This window comes from Falco naumanni, chromosome 10 (assembly GCF_017639655.2).
Source record: "Falco naumanni isolate bFalNau1 chromosome 10, bFalNau1.pat, whole genome shotgun sequence".
NCBI lineage: Eukaryota > Metazoa > Chordata > Aves > Falconiformes > Falconidae > Falco > Falco naumanni.
In genome coordinates, this window is record NC_054063.1 from 27,803,856 (window position 1) to 27,831,536 (window position 27,681).

The 27,681-nt window shown below is 43.8% G+C and overlaps 1 protein-coding gene across 3 annotated transcripts; it reads right to left on the bottom strand.

Annotated features, from left to right (window-relative positions):
• Window positions 1-168: 168 nt before the first annotated feature.
• CASS4 (Cas scaffold protein family member 4) lies at window positions 169-27,575 on the bottom strand. Of its 3 annotated transcripts, XM_040609796.1 has the most exons (8): window positions 24,513-27,575; window positions 13,598-13,786; window positions 10,647-11,075; window positions 7,364-7,468; window positions 6,342-6,491; window positions 3,203-4,534; window positions 2,308-2,367; window positions 169-1,566 (listed from the first exon to the last, which is right to left on the bottom strand). In XM_040609796.1, the coding sequence occupies exons 2-8, from the start codon at window positions 13,670-13,672 to the stop codon at window positions 1,153-1,155; spliced, it is 2,565 nt and encodes an 854-aa protein (XP_040465730.1). In that variant the 5' UTR covers window positions 13,673-13,786; window positions 24,513-27,575; the 3' UTR covers window positions 169-1,152. The 3 variants fall into 3 exon arrangements, with proteins under 3 accessions (XP_040465730.1, XP_040465731.1, XP_040465732.1); XM_040609797.1 differs by lacking the exon at window positions 13,598-13,786; XM_040609798.1 differs by lacking the exons at window positions 13,598-13,786; window positions 24,513-27,575 and adding an exon at window positions 19,812-19,949.
• Window positions 27,576-27,681: the final 106 nt, after the last annotated feature.

A 27,681-nucleotide genomic window follows, 5' to 3' on the forward strand; every position in this document is an offset into this window, starting at 1 on the left:
GCTTAAATAACTGTATAAAAAATGGCGGCTGCCAAGCGAAGATGAAACCGTGGGGCAGAGGGAGCTGGTTTGCCCACAGGCCCGTGCCAAGGAGCTGCAGCTGCTCCCAACGCCCATTGTCCATTCCCAGGGCAAAGATGCAGCTACAACACCACCAAGAAACTGACATTTCAGATTAAAGCTTTAAAATAAATTAATGAGGAAGAAATACAAATAACGCGTACAAAGAATCTGGGGATGTAGCAGATGTGGGGGTGACAGCAGTGAGCGACACGGGCCAGCGCAGCCAGGGCCACTGGGAACCCCGGGCCAGCCCAGCCAGCGCGGGGCCCAGCAAGAGACATCATCACCTTTCCAGTGCGTAGGAAGAGCTTGTCCAGAGCCTCTGCCTATTGCATGACTGAAATACATTCTGCTTCAGTTGGAGCGATGCTCTGAACAGCTTCGGGCTGCAACAAAGGATGGCTGAGGCACGCTCCCCGTACATCTACCGGGAGCCAGAGACTCCCTGAAGTCTGTTTTCCTCTGCGCTTGGGATACTAGCTGGAGTATTTCCCGTTACCATCTAGGCTAAGTGTAGTACTTGCCAGCTTTTGTCCCGTAATACATTTGTTGCATTTGTATATTAAAAACAAAAATCAGCTTTGCAGCTGTTTAAAAAAGATACTATAATTACAAATGCTGAGTAAAGTCCTCAGGAAATAGTTGGTGGTGGGCTATCATAAGTTACAGAACACTGTGCAGCAAAATTTAAAGAGAGACTTTACATAGCCAAATAAAAAAAAGGGGGGAATATATTTATCTGACATATATAGAAATAATAATAAAAAAAATCAGCCAGATAATAAAATAACTTTGTTCTAATACACAGCAAACATTCCTGACCAACTACTGCAATAATATTTCCAGGGAGGATCTAAAAAATGGAGAAGAAAGTACAGATTTAATTCTACAACAGATCCTCTTCTGCATCTGCTGTTGTGCAGATCTTCACCTGCTGAAAGTGCACAGCACCCAGGGAACTGCCCAGCAGGAGTTCCTAGAGGTGGCCGAAAGCCAGTGTGTTACTGAGCTGCTTTTGCCTCCCCCTTGGTTACCACATGCCAAAGGAGCAACAACAGTGGAGAATTTGTAAAAACAGTGAAATGCCTTTCATTCCATCATTGCTCTAAACTGCTGTGTGTACTTAGACAGCTCCTCAGTTTGATCCTGAAGTTCCCTCACGGCATCCGCGTTTGGATACTGTATTGCGGCATTTTTGGTGGCGAGAGCCAGATTCTTCAAGAGGCTGCAAAACCGGCTGCTGCTGTGGAGAATATTGTTCCGAGCATCTCTTTCTTGAGTTTCCTGGCAGAGAGAATCCACTAACTTTTGTCCCACCATAATGATCAATTTGCTGTGGGATATGAAGACTTCAGGTGGCTGGTTGTTGTTCAGACTATTAGTAAACACACCAATTGCCTTGTGAAGTGCACAAAAACACAGCTTACAGTGGTCTGGGAGAGCAATTTTCTTTGCAGAGTCCTGCTTGCTTTGAATTACAGTACTTTTTGCAGATGGCAAAACCTGAAAAAAGGTTAAAAAAATAGACTTAGTTTGGTGGCACACTGATTACTTCTTTTTTTGCTCTACCCTGTATTCTTCACATTTGTTCACTTACAGGGAGTTTGGTTAGTTAATTGTCTCCAAATTGCCCCAGCCCATGAGTCTTTTACAATCATTTCTCTTTCCACAAAGTACTGGGCTTCAAAGTGGTGTTTTTGTTTTTTCCTGATGGCCTTTTTTCCCCTAAACAAATTTAACTGAACACAATTTTAATAATGGATAGCACACAAAGTGCTGTAGCTAAACATCAATCCTTTATATAGTCTGGGCTTCAAGCTTTCAGATAATACAAAATATTCTGACTTGATCTTTAATGGTGCTGACTTCATGAGGGGAGGGTTATGTACATTATATGTACATTAAAAATGTACAATAACAAGGAACTCAAATCGTTATACCAGTGCACGACAAAACATTTTGAAATACTAACTCTCACAGCTTTATCCCAAATGATGCACAAAGGCAAGCAAATAAATAGTATGACTTTAAACTAAGAGTGGCTTGTTACATTTGAGGAAACTAAATGCTTTGCATAGGTTTTCAGCAGTAATTCTAAGAACTAGTTCTAGGAAAATGAACTATGAGAAAACAAATAGATCACTATGTATAGATATGTGTGTCCAAATGCAAATTGCTTTGAATTTTAGCAAGCACAGAAATCAGGGACTAGAAGTTCTTGTTAGTTTTCAAAATCAGAAATACCTTTGGTTTTGAATCTGTATTCTTCTTGGCTACTTCTTTATCTGAAATGATCTTCTGTGCCTGTTAAAAATCAAAGTGAAAGCAAAGGTGAAATGGTGTACATAAATAAATATTATAGTCAAATATAAATGTGTTTTTCTCTTATTTCAGGTGGAAACAATTATTTGCTATGCAGCCTTCATGTTGCAGACGACAATGGTACGTGTATTAGAAGCAATGGTAGCATTTTCCCCACTAGAAATTTAGTGTCTGATCCTGCAAGACTAAGACTGAAACCAACATCAACAAACCAAAACATTTCCTAAGTTCTAAGGACAAGTCAGCATTTCTTTGTGAAAACAGGAGTTATATTCTTAGTAGATATTTCAGCAGTCTAAGGAGAATGATTCTAACAAACATCCAAAATTATTCTAATAAATTTGATAGTTCACAGTAAGAGTTTAATTTATTAAATCAAAATTTCCTATGAAAGCATGCTTTCCAATACACCTCAACTTAGAAAGTTAATCTCTCTTGTACAGTCATGTCAGAGTCAAACAAATAAAATGTACTGGCAAGAAGAGAACTACTAGTGAGAAGAAACAAATTGCTTATCTCCAGCTAAAAGCTGTCTCTCAAATTAATTTAAACGGGCAAGCTAAAAACCTTTTCTCGGTGCTGGCTGGCTGGGTGCCTGGGTAAATTCTCAAATGCCAGTTCTCTTTATTACTTAAAATTAGTGATCGTTCTACATGTGCCACCTAGCACTCTTACAAAATCCTGAATTCACATAAAGTCTGTAAAACAGGAAGCAGTGCAAACTGAATTTGGCGCTAGTGCAAAGATAAAATAGTGCTAATAGCTTAATATCTGCAAACGGTCAAGAATATAGACAGTAAAATTCAGTTGTACCAACCTGTAACTGAACATAATCACAGTCCTCAGTGGCATTTTCTTTTGGTTTCTCAGAAGAGACCTGACTTTGGTTGGGTTTATCAGGAGTACTTCTTTGAAGTGAATCTATTTCTAGGCTTCCTGGCATTGTGATTTGTTTTGCCATTTTGTATTCTGGGTTCACTTTTGATTGCTTCATTTCGTGTTCCTTCTCACTCTTTCTGAAGAGAAGCTTTCCATTGGCAATGATGATGGATACAAACCTCTTGATATCATCTGGGATCGTGCGGGCTACCATAACAAAGCGATCAAGATCATCCGGGTTATTCTGAGGTTTCCTGAGGACCAAAGCCTCTAGTGACCAGTTGCAGTTGTTTAGAGCTTCTCTTGTTTCTGTTAAAATTTTGAACGAGTTTAAAAGAATTTCTAGCTGCTTTTTAATTCTGGTCTGAAGGTTGTTATCAGTAACGTAAGAGGCATTTACCTTTATGACTTGAGCAAAGGCCAAGAATTCTCCCAGTGATACTTTTATGTGATCGACTGCTCTGTGGATTTCTTCAATGCTTTTCTCTAGGTGTTCTTGTAACCTCCATTTACTACTCACAAAGATCATTAAACTTGCAACCGAGCTGGATACACTGTGCTGCAATCCAGTCAGTGTCTCTATGGCTACATCAAGGTCCAGTTTAATTTCTTTGGCAGGCTCTTCTGATGATGATGTAGCAAGAGACTCAGCAGAAGAGTTTGAGGACGTAGAGAGTGTGCTGCTTCTGCTGTCTGCACTGGAAACAGATAACCTGTCTTGTTCTAATTTGGCATCACTTGAGAGCTGCGGAGGAGCACTGTATGCTTGGTGCCCAGAACTATCGTTTTTTTCCATCTCTTTCTTTGACTGCACAGCAGTGGGCAAACCTTTTGGAATATCATAAACGTTTTCTTCAGAGATCTGATTCTTAGGTTTTGGAGCCAGAAGACTTGGGGGTACATCACAGCTACCATTATGTGGCAAAAGGAGCATGTCCCGTGAAGATGGAATGTCATAAAGATGGATATCTGGAAATGTTAATTTCCGTTGTGTTGGTGGAATATCATATATTTGTGGATTTACAACTTTAGCTTCAGTATTAGTTGGTAGCGCCTTGTACCTGGCTGGTGGTATATCGTACAGCACCTGGTTCTCCAAGGAATGGCCAGAAGGGTTTTGTTTTAATCCTGTTTTTTCAGGTGATACTGGAATATCATAAATCCATTCTGACTTTCGAGGGTTTGGCAAGGTATTGTAATGGCCCCAGCACTTTTTCCGAGATTCATTTTCTGAAATATCAGTTTCTCTTTTGGGAGGGACATCATATAACTGCAACAGAGCACACAGGATTTTTAAATGGTGTTTTTAAATGAGAGATGAGAAACAAAACTGAATTCTCAGAGCACATAAATGTATGCAACTCCAGTAATGTCAATGGAACTGCACCATAAAAAGGCTAGCCCATAATTTTATTTTATTTTTTCTAAAATGCACGGGCTGCACATATGAAGGTTAAAACATTTTGAGTACAGGTGATCAAATGATACAGCAGTGTCCCCAAGCCAGTGAAATCTGTAGGCTCTTCCTTGGCTGCTTTGGAGTAGGAAACTCATAGTTTTCTGGAATGGCTACAAAAATGAAATGCCAGTTTATTAGTACGCAACATTAAGCACTCCATTTTACAGATGAAGATTTTATTAGCATCTGCATAAGAAAACACTTGATCTTCCAGTATCCCCACCCCCGTTCATACGCATACCCTGACAAAAAAAAAAAAAAAAAAAAAAATAAAAATCACTGACACCACTGACTGTTCTCAAATAACTGCAATGAGTTTAAATTTTCACTTCATACAGGTTTGCATAATGAATCTTGCCCAATGCCTTAAAAGTATGTGTGTGTACAGCTGAAGCCCAAGCTGAAAAACGCGACTGCAGGACAACTTCTTGTGTAAGAAAATCCAGACTAATGCTAATAGGTGCTTCAGGAGAGATTGTACCTGGATGCCTTACAAGCATAAAGCACAGGCATGAGGCTGTGTAGGGAACTGTAGGAGCATGCAGCAACAAGAAACAACTGAGGGTACCACCATGTGATAAAAATTTTAGCAAGAACTGGCCAGGTCAGGCTTCCCCATTTGCAGAAAATGTGCGTGAGAAGGAGAGCCCAGACAAAGGTATTTTAGCTCAAAGCCAGAGTTTTCCAAGTTGTCCATGAACAAAGAATTCTAAGAAAATTTGATTTTGGAAGCAACAATAAGCCATGTCTCTGAAAGGAAACCTGTTCTCAGGCTGTTGCAGCTGGTCGGTACAATTGCTAACAGCCATGAAGACGTCAGGAATGCCAGCTTCAATGAGCAATTGCTCATATGCCAGCGCCCTAGTTCTGGGTAGCACCAGTCCCGCTGTCACTGCTGAACAGGTTCTGTGCCAGACTGGCTTCTCGTCGTGGGGCAGCCAAGAAACTACAGCACTTCTCCTTAACCCACAGAATCAGGAAGCCTCAGACTTCCTGTGCTGGGATGAGCTGCCCTGAGATCCTGCACCTCAGCCCTGGGCGTAGGTGATAAGGAACCTGTCAAAATTCTCCTGGATCCTAAAACTGTTCAGGAAACCTGAAATATTTGGCACTCAACTAATAGTTTCCATTGAGGCATGTTCTTTGTCGTGAAACTTCAGATCAGCTCTTTCTTCAAGGATGGTACTTGTCAAAGAGTGGGGAAGAGATGGGAAGCCTGACACACGCACACACCAAAGCCAGGTGTGCTCCGCTCCCAAAAAAGGTGACAGGAGAGTGCTGCATGGAATGAGGACAGCTAGTTTTTATCTGCTTAAATATTACAAACAGACATTCAAGAATGTCAGGTATTGAATTTGCTTTTCACACTGTCATAAAAAGAAGCTAAGGTTGCCTGCAGTCTAAAAAGCAAATGCACACTCAGTGGTAGTCCTAGTCCTGGTAGGAACCCTGACTGTCCAGGAGCCAGGTAGTATTTGTCTCTTTAATGTGAAGGACAAAGTACTGCACTGAAGACGTGCTGGTCTTATCCCCATGATCTTCTTGAGGGAGGTTCAGCGTATGTACCCAATGTCACAGTAATAAGAGATTATTCTCGTGTCCAACAAGTCTTACTTACATTGCCTACTGGAGAGCCTTTCTGGACACCAGCTCCTGCCTTTTCTGGGCTGGATGGGATGTTGTAAAGTTGCTTCTGCTCTTCTTGGAAACACTCGGTGGATCTGACCAGCACAGAGCCCTTGCATGCAGTGGGCAGAGTGGCACCACTCTAGTCAAAGGCAAAAAAAAAAAAAAGGTTAGCTTCAATTGTTTAAGACCCCACTGAAGACTTTGGTGGAATCAAAGACTTTTGGGTCATGTACTCTGTAGCTCCTAGTTCGGTCAGCAAGGGTCACACTGAACCTTCAGGGAGCTGCTGGAGGGCCTTCGGGCAGTGCTGCGCGGGAGGGTGGCGGGCACAAGGCGGCACAAGGCAGCCGCCACCTCACGCCTGACTTTGGGTCTGAGCAGGGCCTGCCCCACTGACACAAAGCGGGTAATGCAAGAAGCTCGTGGGTAGCTTGATAATGAATGAATTGGAGCGGGCTCAGCCCTGCACCCTGGTGCTGCCACACGGGCAGGCTCCGCCGACACGCTCCCGTCCCTTGTTGCCCTTACCCTGAGTGCATCATGTTACATAATCTAATAATCCCTTACATTTTCTTGCCCGGGAGGTAGGTGGTGTGGGTGACATTTAGTTACTTTTTTGTACACGCACTAATGACTCTTCTGTAAACACCTTGCTATCTTCCCGATCAAATGACAGCGAGAGAAAGCACATTTCCTGATGGATAAACCAAGGCAGAGAGTTTGACACTCTGATACTAAGAATTCATCGGCACCCTGGAACTCAGTAATGGTAAAACCCAAAGTTTTTTATCTCTGAATTTATCTCAGACACACATTGGATTTAAGACACATTTCTCTGAACATTAACAGATTTAAAGGAGAACTGCTTTAGGTTTTGAACTTCCCTAAAAATAGATGATTTTCTGCCAAATTTTACAAAAAACAAACAGGGAAACACACCTCAAAATCTATTCTGACATCCTACAGGGTCCCAGCTGTGGGACACAGACACGACACCGTGGCAGGACTCACCTGTGTGGGTAAGGACTCCCGGTGCTGTGTGGACGGAACATCGTACACTTCACTCCTGATATTTGGGACTGAAGCCCGGCAAGCTCTTGGCAGAGTAAACAGATGCTTAGAGGGGGAGAAAAAACAATAATGAGAAAGCTGTAGTGAGCAGTGAGCTCAGGATACCTTTGAAAAAAAATCAGTTGAATAGGCCACCATTAGAGTAATCACCCTTCAGTGATTAAAAACCTTTCAGCTCTTCACTGATGGTGAGAGACAGGAACTGACCTTACAAGTAGGCATGGTAATTTTTTCCCCATAATTCTCCTTTACCAGCATTTCTGCTTTATTTCAGATAAGAATTGGCACAGACAAATCAAAGACAATCTGCCTTACTAACCGAGGGAGCAAAAACATCTATAGAAAATCCAGCTTCAGTTATCGCTTAAATCTTTAGACTACCCAAAAAGCAGAACCACTCAAAAAAGAATGTAGGGGAATTTCTACTTCTCCAGACCCAGAAGGCCATTAGGTCAAGTTATTCAGTGAGAGTAAAAGCATCAAAAAGGTACAGGCTGAGGTGCATTATTCTGTAGTTATGAAAGTCTCACTCGGAAGGAGTAAACAGAGTCACACTGATGCCCTGTCCAGCTCCACAAACAGCCCGATATGGGAATTACATCATTAGTCAGTACTCAATTACAGGCTAATTCTCCTGTTTGCTTAAAGCAAATCTGAAGAGCCATGACCAGATCTGCAGGACAATTAGTTAAGGTGCCAAAATACAAACGCTGGGAAAGGGCTTTTCTTTTTTTTTTTTTTTTTTAAATCAACCCCCAAAACATTGAATTTTGTTTGTTCAGCACAGGTTTAGCCTAGCTAGAAAGGATTACTGCAAACTGCTGACCCACAGAAGCACTGCTGGAGGTGAGACATCACAGTAAATTATTTTAAATTGGAGGTAGTGTTCTCCATCATATAAGTATTGTAGCAACTAAATTTAGTGGAAACATGGCAGAGGAACAAGACGCTAGCTTTACAAGCGCCTACTTCATCTTTGTGAAAGCTTAGCTCTCATCTGAAGAAAGGGAACGAGGAGCGAACAGGAATCCTCTCGGCGCTCTGCATGCAGGATAGCTCGTAGCACAAAGAGGCATAAAAGAGACTTGCCTGAGCAGACAGGGTAAAAGCGGTATCAAGAAAACCATCCTTAGCCCAGGTCTGTTTTCAGATGGACAAACCTTACTCAGCATACAGCAAAGAGGAAACTCACTGAATGTCACATCTTGCTATTTTTTAAAAGTACTTTCAGTCACAGTAAAACATGAGGGTGCCCGGTGCATTAGGCAGAAGTGACGCGGCTTTCCTCTAAGGTGAAAGCACACAGGCTTCGATGGATTTTGTTTTATTGCTTTCAACCAGTTCCCTCAAAGACTTATGGTGGCTTTACCCAGCTGCTCAGAGGACAGCTGAGTATGCCAGAAACTTTGCCAGTTGTCCCATAGGATCTACATGGGGCGGTCTGGAGCACCGCGGCTCATTCTGCACTGGCACAGGCGGTTCACACTGGAGCCACCCTGCACATCTGCGCATGGCTCAGGACCACTGTGGTACAGCTGGTGTGGGAACAGCTGTGATGCCGTGCAAGAGGCAGCTCAGGCAAACCTGAACTTTTAAATAATAGTAGTAGGCTAGGACATTTCCCCCCCCCCTCTTTGTTAGAGTAAATGATGCTTAGGTGTAGAGACTCATGACAGGACTAGCCAAGGAGCTCTTCTGCTGGGCCAGTCATTCAGATAAAGAACAGTAAGTAACATTTTCAGCCTAATTTGATGGCAAAACATGGAAAATCTGTACCAAAATCTTGCATTCAATTTGCAAATGGCTTCTTTAGGGTTAGGAATGTGAAGAAATCAGATCACATCAAGTGCAAAAGGGTCATTTGTAGCTATTAGTTTGAGCTTGCAGTGACAGTAATTGTATGCAAAGGCTGGACGTGCAGCTGCAGTGCTGAAAATTAGGTTTTAGTCACCAGCGACACACCAAGTCAGTCTGCTTTCCAGCGCCCATTTGTCACACAGAAGGAACCAGCACCTCAGATCCCACACCTTGCCTTTCCGCACAGTGGGAGGAAAGGTGCCCGGCTGAGCTCCATAAATCACGTGATCATTAAATCGATCTAAAAGGCTATATAGTTCAGAGGTGATCTTTTCTTTATTCAATTAACATTTCTAACATGATTTTCATACATGGAATAAAGAGCCAGCTAGGACTGAAGAACTCATGGGACTGAACAAAAACTTGCACCTGAACTCCCTCCCCACCCGCTCTATTTACCTTTCATTACACAAGAGATCCCATTCACTTCACACTGAAAAAACCCACAAGCTTCTGATGTTAAGATACTCGATGCAACATTTAGTCATATTACACCTTCCACATCCATGTTTCATTTGAATGCCAAACACAAGGAGCAAGGAGAAAAAGGGAGGCCCCAGCAAGCAGTGGCAATGAAGCGGTGGAAAGCCAGGTTTGCAACTGGTCTCTGTAACTGGGGGGACTGGTGGCTGCTCTTATCCCATGCACCCTGGGTGCTTTCTTGGCAGCAGCAAAAACAGGCTGGGAGAGACATTGATTCTGGCCACACAACCAAACTTCTGTGTCCTCCAGCAGGTCTAAAGTAGGCGCTGATACTTCATGCAAGTGTAGCGACTACCTGGAGTAGCAGGAGAGAGAGGCAGCAGCGCTCTGAGCTTGCCGAGAGCCTGGGAATAGTAGAAACTGGACTAAAGACAGCAATCATCACACAGCAAAGACTGAGGGTTTTTTTAATTATTTATTATTAATTCATTAATAACATGAATCATGTTATTGTGCAGATGGATGCAGAGACCCCACGTGTGCCCAGAGGACTCTGGATGGACACATGCTGTAGACTGTCAGAGGAAAGGGCTCTGTGTCTTGTTATTTTAACTTTGGGGTAGGTTTGGAAATAATTTCTAGATTCTTCCAAACAAATGGTATATTCTTTACTTCCTGCCCTATTTTACAGCTGCTTTAAAATGTCATAAAAAGTGAGGGACTACAGAATATAGAAAGTCATATGTTGCCTATAACAGCATTTCTCACATAGTGCTACAAACTGTAGCAGAATTGATGGCAGTTTCCTAAACACCATTTATTTGAACAGCTTTGCTGCAAATTCCACTGACATGCCCAGGCCAATAGCCTTTATTATTTTCCTGCTCCCAATGACCGTTTTAATACTAACATTTGTTACTTTTATAGCTGCTTATATTCTTACCTGGCTTGTCGAGCTTTGGGTCCTTTCACTGAGCAGCTGTGCAGCCAAGGCTGGTACCTGATATATTCCTTGGGCAGGCAGGGTAGAGACCCTAGCTGGAGATTTAACCCACCCCTCCATCTTCTCATAGGTAGAGGACAACACAGTAGGTTTGGGAGTGGAGGGAACCTGGTAGATGTTTTGCTGGCCCACCGGTGCCTCTGCGGAGTCGCCCTGGGTGGAAGGAGGCAGGAGGGCTGCCCGAGAAGTGGCGAGGAGCTGGAGGCGGTTTGCGGGGGCCAGGCCCTGCCTGCCATGGAGGGAGCATTTCCACCAGCCCTCGCTGCCGATGACGTTCTGGTCCAGCACCGTCAGGATGTCTCCTTTGCGGAAGGCCAGCTCATCTGAGCACTCTGCCTTGTTGTCATATAGTGCCTTCGCCAAAGTATTCTGGAGAGAGAAAAAACACCGACATTGCACTGTTACACCAACAGAAGTGTTAATTAGTTTGGGTTTTATCTCCATTTTAATTTCAGATGAATTCAAGTCCGCCCATTTTCACATTAAACAACATTTCTCAGAGCGCTGGTTGCAGAGTTAAATGTCTGCAGCCTGCATCTCTGTTCAGTGCAGTAAAGAAGTAGATGGTAATACTACCATGTATTTCTTCATCACCTTTACCCACAAATTTCTTCAAGAGCACTGCTAACGCTCATTACTTAGACATTATTTATTAACATCTCTGTATGATAAATAGGTGTTTTTTCCATTGTCATTCTGCAAATTCTTTGTCAGAAGCTGCAGAGGAAATGCATCAACCATCCAAAAATAACCAACTTACGCCTTCCTGTCTGCTCCCCACTTTATCTGGAGACTTCAACCGCACATAAAAAGCAAATTATTTCTTACCTGGAGACAAAAAAAGACACCCCAAACCCAAACCATAAGCTAGCACTCCTCCCATTGCTTATTTTCCTTTAAGCTTATTCTTTCTTCAGAGCCTTACGAAGGCAGACCTCTCAGTAGCATCAACGCTGAGGGAGTTAATACGTGCCCACTGGTAACACCAGTGGCAGAAATACCACTGAAGAGCAGCGGTGGGCTGCGGTACTTGTGAAGACCCAGACTCCAGCTGGCTGTGTCCATGCCCACCCCAGACTGCAGACTTGGATCCTACTGATTCAGAACATCCCAGGCTAATGATTTATGTGACACATTAGCTCAAGGAAAAATCTAATTATGCACACAGTGACATCAAATAGCTAAATCTTCACAGTAGGCCAGTGCATTTGTGAGCTTATCTTCAGGTAAGCACACCCGAAACAGTGTCTGTGTTTCTTTCCACCACACAAACACCACGTGTATATCAATACCATCTCCTGTATAACTTGCAGCATCTTTATAGAGTGCTCTTAACGTAATTTTTTCTTAGATGGGAATCCAAGGAAGAATAGAGTGACTTTCCCCAAGACCACAAAAATCTACGAGATGGCAAATATGAGTATTTCCCACCTTCTTCACCACAGGGCATTTTATCTATAGACACTGAGCCTGAGCCCGTACATTTCTGGCAAGTAGATCACCACATTTTATTTTTAGCATATTTATTTTGGGTATTTTCTTACTCATTACAAGATGACAGTTAAAAGAATGAGGAGTAGCATCAGCAGGTAGCTTTAGTCACCCAAGGCGTTTGTGCAAAGGGTAGAAAGAGCCTTAGACACAGTGTTTTTCAGTGCAAGATACCATTTACTTTCAGCTCTAAAACGAGACTGACTGCTTCCCACTCAGTGGGACACTGCTGTGCTTCAGCATTAGTTCCTTATCAGAAAGTACAAGTAATGTCCAAAGAGATAGCACCCAAATAGGAAACATGATGCCTTGTATTTTTGCCCGGAGCATTTGCTGTAAAGCAACAGCTGGCTTGAAGTTGCAGCAGTAGAAAACCAATTTGTCAGCTCAGCTGATGCAAACAGCCTGTTGTCAGCAGCACGCATTTCTTGGCTGGGGTGGCCACAAACAATGGCCTTTCTATGATACATGGGCTTGGCCATCAGCAGCTGCCAGCAATGGACAACAGTCCCATTTACCTCCTGTCCTAGCCCGATTAAAACAGTCTTGCCTTGAAGATGGGAGCTTTTCCTATTATTCATCAGCAATGCTTCTGGTTGCCTTGTTGGATGCTGTACAGACGCTGAAAGACCTTTTCAGGCCTGAAGAGGCCAGGCAGGGTAGCAGGTCCCCCCCTTTCGCAGAGGTGGCCGAGGCATGCTGAGCCCTGGCCGGGTGCACGCAGGAAACCTGTGGCGGAGCCAGGAAGCCTGGAGTCAGGAACTGAGCCCCCTCCTATTGCATTAAACAGCCCTGTCCTTCCTAGTTGCACCAACACAAACAAGAGGAAAATTTGGTTCACAGTATGGTTTTAAAAGGTGTCTAAACATCAATATTTCCCCAGCTAAGTCTTTCTTGTGGAAGTAACATACTAAACACACCATTGGGCCCAATTCTTTAATCAACTGACATATGAAACTACAAATCTATTTTCAAGTCTTGTCTGTTTTAGAGTAAGTACACCGATTTTCACTAAGACAGAATTTGGCCTGTACACTCAGTGAGAATTTCTGCAAATAGTAACTGCAGACTACAACCTAAGTTATGCAGGGTGAGGAGATACTCTTCCCATTCAGCAACATCACACAGGACTGCAGCAGGTATTAGCAGGATAAATCATTCCTGCTATTCTCTCATCTCTCTGCCTAGACACTGCTAGGTCTGCATTGCTGCAAAACAAGTGAAACAACCAGGTCAGTGACAGCAACAGAGAGGGGTCAGTTCTGTTCAACAGCTAAGCTACCCCACAGAAGGGTTGTCAAAACGAACATTTCGCTCGGCAGGGTCAGATGAGTATGTTAGGGACACCCACACTGAATGAAAAGTTAGATTTTTAAACTCACACCATGAAAGTCACAAACCTTTTCAACAGAGGGGTCTCTGCTCGAAGCCCAGCACACATTCCTTTGGCTTTGCCAATAAAGCCGTGCAAACATCCAAGGGCAGGCAGCCCACAGTGAGGGACCGATTGAAAGCAGAACACGGTGGTTCACGTTTTGAAAGCTGGTCTCCGATCTGTGGGGCTCAAATCAGGGCATGTGGGGTCACATCTGTAGGCAATGCAAATACCCAGGAGTGTTTGAAATCATCTCAATTGCAAGCCAACCAGGGGATTAAAATTAAAAAAAAAAAATAATCATAGGACACTTTGGGAAACCTGACCTAGCTAGAACAACAAATCTGTTAATAGATCATCTCATATCCTATCCATAAGGCTGGAACTGGAAAATTTAAGACCTTAAATAGAGAAGTGATGGACACAAGCCCCCGCTTAGAGACTACAGAACATGAATAAATTGGAAGACTGAGACCTCTGCAAGTAAGTGGAGCTCTCAAATAGCAGGGGCAGCAGGGAGGAGGAAGGAAAAACAAAACAAAAAAAAAGCAAAAGGTTCTTCCATCTAAAGCAACACTACAATTACATTTCAAGTTTCAGGACACATGGTCCATACTACAGAATTGGAGAGCAAATATTTTCCATCCACTCTCAGTTTCAGCACTGCTAAGTGCACAACAGAATTCAATTTTTCATTATTTTCTTCCAGGAATACCAGCCCATCACTGGTTTGATAAGCCAGCCACTGGTACAGATACAATTCCAGGTGACAGTGACAGGCATTAGCATCCAACTGGCCTACAGCCCCTAGTGACATTTTTCAGTGCATTTTAAAAATGGTAGAAGCTTAGGAAGACATTTTAATGAAGATTTGTTATCCTGTTGTCTTGGAACTAGTTTCTACCTTTTACAAGTTCTCCAGAGAGGGTAACACAGAGTATATTAGTAATTTATACCTAGCAAGCTACAGGAATGTCCCATAGAAAACTCTTTCAAAAGACAGCTTCTTGTTGCAGTGCGATATGAGGATGCAAAGCAACAACAAAATAATCCAAACCACTAAGACAAAACAAAAAACCCACACCAACATCTTCCGTGAAAAGAAAGAGTCTTCTGTGTATTTTCAGTGCCCACAGCCTAGCAGAACATTGCAGCAGTACATTGCAAAAGCAACACAAGCAGCACCACACCACTGAAGTAAATAATTTTGGCTGCATTCTAATCTCCACAAAAACAAGATATAAAAACCACAGGTCAAGCAGGTCTGCCTTTATTTTCTGTTCCTTTATTTACAGGACTAGTAAGTCCCCCCTGTTTCTTGTTTCTTTTCCAAGCATTCTGGTTTCTCACCCAGCCTCTCAGGACCTGACTGCACCCAGGCTGCTGCGGAATAGACCGTGAAGCATTTCTTTTCTGCAGCGTTATCACCAAAGGAATGTAGGCAGTACTGTTCATTTAAGCTCCATATAGTTTTTAGGAGTCCCAGCTGTTGATTCAACAAGCATTAGCACAGGATGCTGAAGCAGATGTTGAATATCAGCCTAATACTCATAAAACAAACTGGAACAAACAGCAGTGTCTAGCATCACAGGTGCTGATGTGTTTAGCTTTTTATAGGATATACATAAAACTAGCTAGCTTTAGTACTGGAAAGTGCTGTAGTTCTGGCAGCAAAGAGCTAGCTACAGGTTAGCCAACTTCCTAGTGAAGTTGGAGGCGATACTGAATCCCATAGCACTAGAAAAAAACCTGCTGGAGCCACTGAGCTGTGTCAGTTATGAAAGCTGGATTGCTTATGTCCATGTTCCACTGAAACAAAACCTCTAAGCAATACTCCCAGGAGGAGGGTATGGCCATGCTGGGTAAGCCAAAGCACCGTGAGGCTGGGTAAGGAACCACCAAATCTCCTGTTTGTGCCCTGTCCCTTACTGGAATCCAGCCCCCCGCCAGCTCCGCAGCTCAGCATCCCACGGGCTCCATCTGCTCACATTACGAACTAGAGTTACTGACAAGCCACTGGATGCCAAATCTGTTCCCATTTGCTTTCCAAAGAAATCTCATTTTTTTGGAGACATGTTTAAGAGAACTCATCCCAGCCAATTGATTTTGTGATCACAACAACAGCAGGAGCAATTTTATAAACAGAAGTTACAGGAGGTTTACGGCAGGCAAGTGCCCGATCTGACAGCGCGGATAGCTGTGGTCTGACAAGTCTGTCTCCAGTTATGTGGAGTGAGGTTATTTGTGGTACAGGCTCTGGCTCACATAATGGGGAGCTGCCCGTCAGGAATTGGGCCCCATCGACGCTGTCAGCTATCTAGGACAGACGTAAGGAATCACTGTGGCAGCCCCTTACTGTCATGTAAGCAGAAGCATCTCTGACCTGCCGTTGACTATAAACAAGCACTGCATTCCCAGGATCACAGAGACCTTACGGGATGCTTAGCTAGGAGGAAGCTGTGCTTTGGGGCTAATGGGAACTGCATTTTTTCTTTATTACCAGCGGAGCGGAAACTGGCTGTCTAACACCATCATCCATAAAATGCCATCTAGGGCCAGCTGCATATAGTTCGTTGTTATTTTATGTGGTTTCATTAATGTGTCCTTACACTAACCAACATGTAATAAGTAGTAAAGCAACACAGATGAGATCAAAGCATTTTTCCTTCTTTGACATTTGTTCCTTCTTCCCTGTCAGCAGCCCTGAAAAAAATCTCCTAAGACAAAGAACATCTTAAAAGCCAGTTCATCACCCCATGAGAAAGCACCTCGGCAGACAGCACTGTTACTCTTCTCTCACTGAGCAGACTTTAACGAGATGATGACAGAGCACAGACCCAGAAAGCAGAGCCCGTGTCCTTTGCAACCTCTGCCCCAGACACCGTTCTCCCCTGCAGAGCCTGCGGCCACGTTGGAGCGATGCCAATTAGGCACATCCAGCGAGCCCACCGCACTGAACGGGTTTACAGTGCAAGACCTCTGGTAACGCAGGCTCAGTTAACTGAGGTGTGAAAAAAAGTTCTTGTGTGTCTCCTTTTATTGGAGCGTAGATCAGATGTTAAAACAGTAACTCCCCCTACAAACTGACTTTTTACATCTTTATTGTTTGTGTGTCCCTATCCAGCAGTGCTCCTACTGTAAAACCTACCAGCCCTTGGGAGTCTTCGGAATGAAAGCTGTTAACTCATGTTTATTAATGAGGAGAGTGGAAACTTTTAACTAAGAGTCAGTAAAACTCAGAATTGTACAATTCTATAATGCAAAATTGTGTAACCTCAGAATGGAAGTACTCACACAGACTGACATCTGTGCTTTACATACTCAATGAATATCTGTGCTAAGGCAACTCTCCCCGTTGTAAAAACCCCCATCTCCCCCATCCCAATCCCTACCTTCAGCCTATAGTACTATGTAACAGGAAAAAGAAAAAAGTCCTTATAAAATGTACACAAATATCACTAGAAAAATCCATTAAGGTTATCAAGTGATAATTTGAGCATCTTGCTTGCAAGTCAGCCAAAGTAATTTCTCAACACCCCCATTTCCCACTCAGTTTGTATTTGGAAACATCAAGTCACTACTACATACTGTTTCAGGTGATACATAGGTACTGTAGTACTTAAAGCATTTCAAATTAAAAAAATATTTTTCATCTACTGTCTTAAGTTTACCTCTTAAAACAACTACTGAAATAATATAAAAACAAGAGATATGATGCAGATAAATATTTTTCAGCTGTGTTTTACACAATATTATCTGTAAGCACTTTTACTGCAGGAAAAGGGGACTTAAAATATTTGAGGAGATGGAAGATAAAGGCAGTGGGTTGTACTCGCTGAACAGTTATGTTCATGCATCAGTGGCACCCTCTGACATGTTTATAGAACTGTTTCCAGTTAATCTCTTCACCTCCAAACAAAGCTGAAGAAATAAACATTCTCCATTGCCCCGTTAGCTGGGAACACACTTCCCAGGGAAGTCCCCTTTTAAATAGTAGGCCAAGTTGAATTTTACCCAGTTCAGTTAATTGTAGACCGAGTTTACACCAACAACATCCACAAAACAACAAAGAATTTACCTTAAACACTCACATCTTTCTCTACATGCATGTGCCTTTCTCCTGGCCATGGGGCTTGCACATCCCACTTCCTGAGCAACATTTTCTGTGAATTGTGGAAGGTCCTTCTACTGTATTTTGTGTTTTGTTTGCATATTTTGGAAAATAAGTGTTCTGGTCATACAGAAGTTTCAGATCTTTTCGCACGAGCTTCAACAAGGAATGAATGTCAGCAGTTGCTTTGATTGCCTATTCAACAGTTAATTGATTCTTAGAGGGTAGAACCCGCTGCTAATCAGCAGGTTTTAAATTCTGGATGATCAAATCAGTTTTTGATAAAAACCAACCAGTTTAAAAATTCAGGCAGAACCACTTAGAAGCTGAGCAGCTTCACAATAAGAGCGCCACAGAGGTGGGAATTACAAGCTGTTCTGTTAATTTTCCCCAAACTCTCTTTTCTCCACCAATGTGGTTAATCAAATTCCAGCTGTGTTACAACCAACAGACACTCCACCCCCTGCCCCGTTTTCAGTGCAGTCAGGATTTCATTCCCATTCACAGCATTTTGGCATGTGTGGTCTCGTGCCCAAGTTCAGGGAAAAATAAACTGCCATTTCCTGATGTTTATAAAACTGAATACGTATGTATGTATGCTGGGCTTTGGTTCCTCCTTCTAGCTAAAAGTTTTTGCCCATGTGCACCAAATTACTTTTTGACTTTTCTAAACCTTTTAATATCTTAATTACTTTTTACTACAACGTTACTTTCCAAACATGGATTTAAGGACACAAAGTTCTGTCGAGTACAAGTTTTCTCCCTCTGCCTGCTAAGCAATAGATGCTTCACAGAGACTTGTTAGGGCAGGGTCCTGCCTCTCCTTCCTCTGCCTACCTGGGGAACAGGCGAAAAATTCTTGGGAGAGGTTATCAGGAGCAAATTGCAGATTTCTCGTTTGCAGGCACTGCAGTGAATTCTTCCTCCTGGGTGCACAAGCGTGACCAGGATGCTGTCCTTGCACCCTGTCTGACCTGTGGTGGGGTTTCTGCAGATTCCCTGGAAGTGGCAGAATGACAGCAGCCGAGGGGGTTGAGGCTCAGGGGTGAGTGTTCTCTGATTCATAATGAATCAGTAGCAACAGCACAACGCCCAAACACGGCAGCTTCCTCCAGCTCTCCCATTGCACTTATATGCCCAGAAATGCCAGTTCTTTTTTAAGAGTCCCCTTTTGCACTAAGTTGTATTTATCCGTAATTTTAATATTTCTCTGGGAAAAGCAGCAGATGGCTTTTCACCTGCCCTAGCCACCAGCACACCCCCCCGCTCCCGTGCAGCAGCTGTACGTTGCCCCTTCCCTGTCATTAACGCAGGGCACATGGGGACCACGCAGCCCCTGCCCCGCATCGCAGCTGCCAGCCATCAGCTGCATCGCCAGGCTGAAAGGGTCAGTTCCACAGCCAAAGAAACTCTGCTTAGCACAAAGCAAGCTGATGCTGGGTGTCCGCAGGATCGCTGTGCTGGAAGTCTGGGCAAAAACATCAGCATATGACTATAAAATGGATTTGTTCCATCCATGTATTCCCTCCTCCTCCCAGAGCAGTATTTCCTAAAAACAAACGTTGCCACCACTCCTTTCCTCTTTCGAGCTTCAGTTCTCTTTGCAAAGAGCACTGCAGGACATGGTCAATTGCTAACCTAGAGTGCACAGGCTTTCCCAGGCTCACATGTCAAGTAACTTCAATGAGTTTTCTTCAAAGAGTGATTCAGTTTGTTAGAACATCTCCATTACTCATTTTCTAGTAGTCAGTGCAAAAATTATCATTTTTTTCTGATAAATGCAAGCTCAAGTATTAGTCATTTAAACTCATTATTTCCAAGAAAATGGGGAACACAGGGAATCCTCCTGGCCAACCAGGGTCATTCATGGTAACTTTTTAACAAGGCATATACAAAACCTTACCCTTCTTAACCATACTGGTATTCTTGATAAAGCATTTTTTTCAGCTTAACTTGGATCGTATTTTAAAACTTAAGACCATATGCTCTGCTAGCAATGTGCAAGTAAGATCAAGAGCATGCAGTGAAAAGGGATCCTGACAGACACAGACTCTACACTGTTCACGCTCCCACTACAAAAGATGCAAAGCCATTCAATTAACTGCAATAGAAATAATCTAATACTTACATTGACCTTCATTTTGTTGTCTCCTATTTCCCAGTTACTCCATCACCAAAGAAGGAGGAGGATGAGTTCTCTCTAAGCCCAGTCCAGCAGATTAGGCAGGAGCACTGGAGGGTCTGGCTGGAAGCCTGGAGAGCAAATGCTCAGCCCCCTTCCACTTCCTACTGCACTCACTGGGAGCCCGAGGAGAGCAGCAATTGGGAACCAAGGGAGCTAATTACAGAGCTAAATTATCTCCAGGGTGCAATTGGCCTGCAGCTGCTGATGCTAATGAGGGCCAGGTGCAGGACACACAGATGTCCCTCCCCGTGCACACCCCCGGGGAAATGCCTTGTCTCTGCTTTGCAACTGTATCCCTGCAGGAAAACGTGGGGCAGCGGGGCTGAACCAGCAGCATGGATTGGATTTTGAAGCGTTTCTGCAGCATCATTGTTTACCCCTGTTTTTTTTTTTTTTAACTTAATATACTTTAAATATACTTAGAAATTGTCATGTTTGGGTCCTTAGAAAATTGAATAGATCCCCTTTGCTGTTACAGAAATCCCTGCAAAATAATCTTACTCTTCGGAGGCAGAAACCCTGAGAGGGAAAGCTAAACATTAACTGCAGCTGAAGGGTTTTATTTCTTTGATTATTAAAAAAAAATCTTTAATATCATTAAATAATAGTTGCTATTTGCTCAGTAAACAGCTCTGCCCAGGTTATGCTTATGCAAATGCACAGGTTTTACTGCTTTGTACTCATGAATATCCTGGGGTTTGCAAAGTTTTACTGGTTCTGCCTTTGTACTTTTCTCTGGTAAAAGTATTTTCCTTCCTCTTTTCGCAGTAGCTTCAAGATGAAATTTGACACTCACTCCCAAACCCACAATCACGTAACAAAAAACAATGCATCTTGAATAGAAAATACTGAATTGAAAATGCTTTCTCAACAAAATCTACACCTCTGGGCTGGGGCTAGGAGCAGACACACAGCTAACGCAGTTATCCAAATGAGAGAGAATTCCTGGCACAAAGCAGCTCATTTGAATGTTTTTTGGGGTTCCCTTTCCCTTTCCTTTTTTCATTACAACCAGCAGTTTTACTAGTGCGAACACTCCACACAGGAGATAGAGAGCAGCCATTCACTTACGACCCTGGAATTTTTCAGGTGCTACCAGCATTTGAAACGGTCCAGAAATACAAGTAACAAAGCCGAAATTTGTGGCCACAAAACTACTTCCAAATACAATTAAATATTCTCTTGAATTAATCCCAGACAGGATCCCCACCATGCTGGGGCAGGGGCATCCCCCCCAGACAGCCGGTGACCCGTGCTGGGGCAGGGACACCCCCAAGGGACTGTGGCTGCAGGGTGTCCCACACCAGAGCAGGGGCAGGAGTGTGGAGGAGCGGAGGAAAAGGGGCAACAGTCACGGAGCAGCAGCCAGAGACCTTTTCCCCAGCCCCATGCCTCTGCACCACCACCTCCTTGAAGGAACTGGGGCAGACTGGGTGTACCCCACACAGAAATAAGGCAAGCTGGGATGGGAAAGGGGGAGAACACATGCTCACTTAGGCGCTTGCTTAATTGTTCACAGCTTATTCTTTCTCAATCACCCAAATCAGTGATTAGAAGTTTGTGTTAACTGGCAATAAATTACATCATGTGAAAATTCCCTGGATCAGTGTAGTGGGTTTGTATGGAGAGGTTTTGGTAGCGGGGGGGGCTGCAGGGGCGGCTTCTGTGAGAAGGTGCCAGAAGCTTCCCCCACGCCCGGTGGAGCCCGTGCCAGCCGGCTCCCAGCTGGACCTGTCACTGGCCACGGCTGAGCCCATCGGCCACGGTGGCAGCGCCGCTGGGGTGATGGATTTAAGGGGAAAAAAATATCTGTGCAACACAAAATCGCAGCAGAAGAGAGGGCTGAGGCGGTGTGAGAGCAGCAGCCCTGCAGCCCCCAGGTCAGCGAGGACAGAGGCGGGGGGGCTCCAGGCACCGGAGCAGCCGTTCCCCGGCAGCCCGTGGTGAAGCCCCTGGCAGGGCAGGCTGTGCCCCCAGCCCACGGAGCCCACGGGGGAGCAGATCCCCCCCCACAGCCCGGGGAGGGCCCCACGCCAGGGCAGGGGGTGCCCAAAGGAGCCGCGACCCGTGGGACCCGCGCTGGGGCAGCTCCCGGCAGGGCCCACGGAGGGACCCGCGCTGGGGCAGCTCCCGGCAGGGCCCACGGAGGGACCCGCGCTGGGGCAGCTCCCGGCAGGGCCCACGGAGGGACCCGCGCTGGGGCAGCTCCCGGCAGGGCCCACGGAGGGACCCGCGCTGGGGCAGCGTGCGAGGACCCGCAGCCCGTGGGAAGGGCTCCCGCTGGGGCAGCGTGCGGAGGACTGTCTGGAGGAGCGTCTCCCGTGGGAGGGACCCCGCGCTGGGGCAGGGCGGTGGGGGAGCCCTCCCTGTGAGGGGGAAGGAGCCGCAGGGACAGCTGTGAGGGACTGACCCCAGCCCTGTCCCCATCCCCGGTGCTGCTGGTGGGGAGGGAAAATCCGAAGTGAAGTGAAGACCAAGAAGGGAGGGATGGGAGGAAGGTCTTTTAAGATTTTGTTTTTATTTCTCATTATCCTACTCTGATTTGATTGGCAGTAAGTTAAACTCATTTCCCCCAGTGGAGCCCGTTTTGCCCGTGACAGTGATGGCTGAGAGCTCTCCCTGCCCTGACCCCGACCCACGGGCCTGTCGCTGTATGTTCTGTCCCTGCCGGGCTGAGGGGGGCAGGGACAGAGCGGTTGGGGGACGCGGGGCCGCCAGCCAGGGTCAGCCCACCACAGTCAAGACTGTTTTGTCCATGACAGAACTAAAGTTTTACCTCTAAGACTTTCCCAGGAAAGCTGGGCACTGAGTGCACCTCCACCGGACTGCATCCCTGGGAACAGCCCCAAAGTGATTGTCTGAGGCCCAGGAGAGTGGAGACTTCACCATTCTCTCCAGTATTTCCCCTTGGCTATTTAAGTAACTCCTTGCTTAATGTATTAGCTCTGGCAAATCCCATTTTGCAACATGTTATTTGCTCTCAGGCGTGTGAGGTGGAGGCTGGGGGTGACAGCGGGCACCCTAAAGCCACTGGGCTGTAGGTGCGCACACCCCCAGGTGCAGAGGAGCTCACAAAAACAAATCTGACATTGTTCTTCATGCACTTGTTTGTGGATAAGATGGGAATATGTGAACTGGGCATTCTGGAAGGAGAGAAAAGCTTCAGATCAGCTTAATGTGTGTTTAAAAAACACTCCTTTTTCTCCTTTGGCAACAGCACAGACAATGACAAACAGTACGAGAACTATTTCCCAAGTGCAGCCCGTCATGCTGACCGTGTTTTGAATTGCACCATTAGGTGCAACATTTCCTGCACAGACTATGTCACAGGTGTATATACAACAAGAAAGAAGTAACATAATTTCTCTGGCTGCGTTCACATACTGAATTGATTTTCAGAAATGGTGTGCCTCGTGAAGGTAGAATCGTTGGGGCACAGTGATAATTGCAAAGCTACTGATGGTTGGCACATGGTGCTTCAAGAAGGCCAGATAGTAGAAAAAACACATCATTAGTATTTTCGTAGTAAGTTTAACATTCAAATGTTATAATAAACAGTACTGCCAGGGTATTAAGAACCTTATAAACAGTTCATAAATTATATAGCAGAAATAAATTTGACTTTTTCAGTTGTTGCTCAGCTGAACTTGACTGGGTGTGCTACATCTGTGTCTAAAGACCGCCCAGTAGAACAGGAAATCTGCTTGCTACCATTACATTTATTTAGCCATTGGCAATCCATTTGAGAAAACAGAAAATATCATGCCTAGAAATTGAAACTTTCTATAGAAATGAAACATGTCCCGCATCAATTTCTGATGACCTAACATGAAAAATAGTCCTCTTATCTTTATATGCCTCAATGGAAAATTTTGAGTGCAAAAAGTGACTCACCGAGGTAGTACCAAGCTTTTTCCCCTACACTATATTTTGTATCAAATTTCCAGGAGGCAGTTTATTTACAGTAAACACTGAGATCATAATTGAGGATGAAAATAATAATTCCATTACACTTCTCATTAGACTTGCAGACAGTAGTAGGACAATCAAGGCACTGACTTTGAGTCAAGATTCAGCGTTTTCTAACCCTTATAGCTGCAGCAGGGTATTTTATCTATGTATAAATATAAAATCATACTAGATGCAATATGAATACACAAATAAATGTAAAAAACCTTATAAACAAGTTCCAGTCCTTCAAAATAAACAAATACAGTACTTCACAATTTCTTCTGTGTTGTGTGTAATGTAGGGAAATTAATTATCTATCATGCAACAGGTCACCCGCACTGTTACTGCAAGTCTCTGACAAAATAACCGTGTCTCTAATGTTGCTACAGGGTAGCAGTAAAACAGGCGCAACCTTGAAGCTATGTTCACAGGTATGCGCTGCTTGGGAATCCTGCTTTATTCAGAGTCCTCCTCAAGAAGACATTTCTTCAGATTAATAGTTTTATCACAAGAAAAAGCGCAGGGAGACGTTAGGTTCGTGAGCATCATAGAGAGCCTTCTGTCCACCTCAGGATGAGAACACCAAACATTTCCGACATCACCAAGCATCATGCTGACTTCAAACACCAAACCTTACTCCAGCACCCTTTTTTCTTAATTGTTTATATGCAGTACTCAAAAAAACAGACATACCTTTGTGGTTCTGTTGATTCTTATGGTTTTGTCCATTGTTGTCATTTGCCAGCAGCGTCACTTTGAGTAGTGCAGATAATTACAGCAGGATGAAGAGACTTCAGCTTTGCACAGTCACCCAGTGTTAGGAACTACATCTCCACAAAGTGTGTGACAGCTCTACCCCTAAAAGCATTTGTGAATTTGAAGAAAAAGCTTCTCATGAAAGATGATTTCTGTGACAAGATAAAATTCTAGAAAACAGAACGCAAAACAGAAACCCCCTATTGGTGTCTAAAAGTGAGCAAAAGACTCTGTCCACAAGTGGAATTTTCCTTGATCTGTCTGTCACCAACTTGTCGCAATTAACCGCAGTCAGAAGTCTCACCCTTCTGTTTTGCTGCATGTTCCTGTATTTCCTCTTTTAGAAGTGTGATGAATACAAGACTACTACGTACCACAAGGGGCTGCACAATGCTTGATAGAAGTAATGCTGCTACAACCATATTAATTCAGGATTTCAAAGCCAACAGTTTCTCATGCCTTTCAAAACTGCCTCAACTTTTAAGGCACTGATACAGTTTTTTGTTATAAAGGGGCTTTGCAAAAACATTATGTTACCATCCATACCTGGAGGTGAATGCTGTGTGAGAGGCTCCTCCCGGCATCGCAAAGGCTTGAACACATACACAAGGAATGTGAGGGCTTTAGCTCCTGTCCTGCAATATCCTGCTCAGTGAGCAGAGAAGTTGTGCTGCAGCATGTTTGAAGGGTCCCTTACAGCCACACAGGGAACATCCCAACTCGAACTACAAGTATCTTGACTACTTTTCCTTCATTGCACTTCAGTTATTCCTGGGATTCAGTCTCACAAGACAGCTCTGGTGGAAAGACAGCCTCTGTGCCAAGGAAATGAGAAGTATTTATCCCGGACCTCTGAAGTAGCAAGCCTGAAATCTGTTTTAATGGGTAACAAACAAGCCTAATTCCAGAAATGCCCTTTTAGGAAAGACTTTCCCTAGAGCCGTGTGCCAGTTACTGCCCCGTCAGCATGCTGAGGAATGCTGAAGGCATGAAACTATTGTTATAATTCGTCTCCAAAGTCACTTTGCTTTCATGTCAGCATGGCTCATTGGCCTAATGTGTTAGTTGTGGCATCACCTTGCCACATTTCCATGACAGCTTCTTCTGAGGAGAGGCAACGGTAGGTGACAACAGACCTTTAGGCAGGTGATGGAGACTTATCTTGAGGAGGTGATAAATCCCGAGTATGACAGTGCTTCTCTGGGCAGAGCAGCTCACTGGGATGTAGCTACCAAGAGGTACAGACTGCAAAACTCGTTAAGGGCAAGCGGCTGCATTAGAATTTTAATTGATCAAACACAGCTTCTATGTGTGAAGCTTCTCTAACGGGAGCAGTAAGCATGATCACATGAAGAATGCTTACTTAGATACTTTCAGACTTGCACAGTGAGAAGATGTATTCCCCTTCAATCAGATGCAAATCTAACAGGATGACTATGTGTGTGCACAACCTTGTTCAAGATGCAGCGAGGGCTCCTCTTTACTGTACTGCCACGTGTGCTCGCTCTGAATTCCGTACAGCAGCCTTGGCCCCTCTCATTCTCATCTGCAGTCAACCACTTTCCACTGCCAGAGTACCACTGGCATGTTGTGGTACTAAACTATTTCACTCCAGGGCTGCATTATCTACCCAAATAGGATGAGTTAAGCTTCTTCCAGCACTTACTTTTTGCACAGGAAAGCCCCAAATGTCTGGCCTGAAGGAGGATGGTATACAATATGAAAAGACAGAAAGGTGTCAACATCAGCAGGATGTTTTTGCATTAACAGAGTAACACTCTATTTCTACACTTCAAGTTAAAAGACCACAGAAGTAAGGAAGCTGAAGCTAGCATGCTGCTAACTTATCAACCACATCAGCAGTTTTACACATAAACTACCGAAACTGTATTTTAAAAATAGGAGTCCAAACTTCAGTGGTAAATGTTACTTCCTAACAGCTTCTGTAACAGAATTGAAACAAATGTAACACTCTAAAAACCCAAATAATCATCGTTGCAATCAACTTAGCAGGCTGACTAAAACAGCAGAGGGCTGCTGCCACGGAGCAAGCGCCACATGCATTAGGAACTGTGTGTCAGGACTTCCCTTTCCCCTCCCATCAAGCTGTTCTCCTTGTTCCTCCACGAAAAAAGCCATCAGAACTGCTCTCTCATGCCCCCCATGTTCTTAAAGTTTTAGATACTTAAAAGGAGGCAGAAGAGAGCAAGAGGATTGCTAAGCCTAAGGAATGCTTTGCATAGCCGTAGCTTTTAAGGGAAAATTAAATTTCATTTTCTACCTCTTTTAAAAAAACATCCCACATTCTATACTGTAAGGCTACAGCTGCATCTGATTCAGATGTAACACAACAAATGAATTCATCAAGCTTTAACATGTCTCCAAAGACATAGCTTTCCAATATTAAATTAATTTATCCTTTGTTATGCAGAAAAGAGAACTAGTACATTTCCTTCTTTATATATTAAATAACTTTTTAAAAGGTAATCCTTTATTTAAATACAGACAAAACCTGTACCCTTATCAGCCCTTGACAAGACCCTTCATCACTGGTAATGGAAAGTTAATCCAGCAGTAAGAAAAATCTTACTTTTAAAAATCCTCATGAAAGCAAGTGCTGAACTTCTGACTAAAGGAAGCCTCCCAGATGTGAAGCCAAGAGCACAGTACCGGGATACTTGAATGAACATGTTTAAAACTTCGCACAGGCAACCGTCTGTAAAAATAAGTGGTGAATTTTTGAACTTACAGAAGGCTTAAGCACTGAGTTTATCTTAATGATCTGTACTCCTGTTGAATGGGATGAAGTGTGGGAAAGTTGGAGAAGAAACAGTGAGTCTGGGTTTCTGAATAATTAAAAAAAAAATTGTAATTCAAGTGCTGTGTAACAGAGAACAAAAATTTCTCAATAAAATGAAGAAAGTGACATTTTTGAGGTACATATACAAAAGCCAATGTGCACAACAGTTTCTTTGAGAGGATACCAAAGGTCTCTATGGCAAAATGATTCTCATTTTCACATGCTGCAGCACAGCCACATTTTACAGTTGCAACGTGGATATCCCATGAAAATACTATGAAATTAGAGGTCCCACTTGTTAAGATA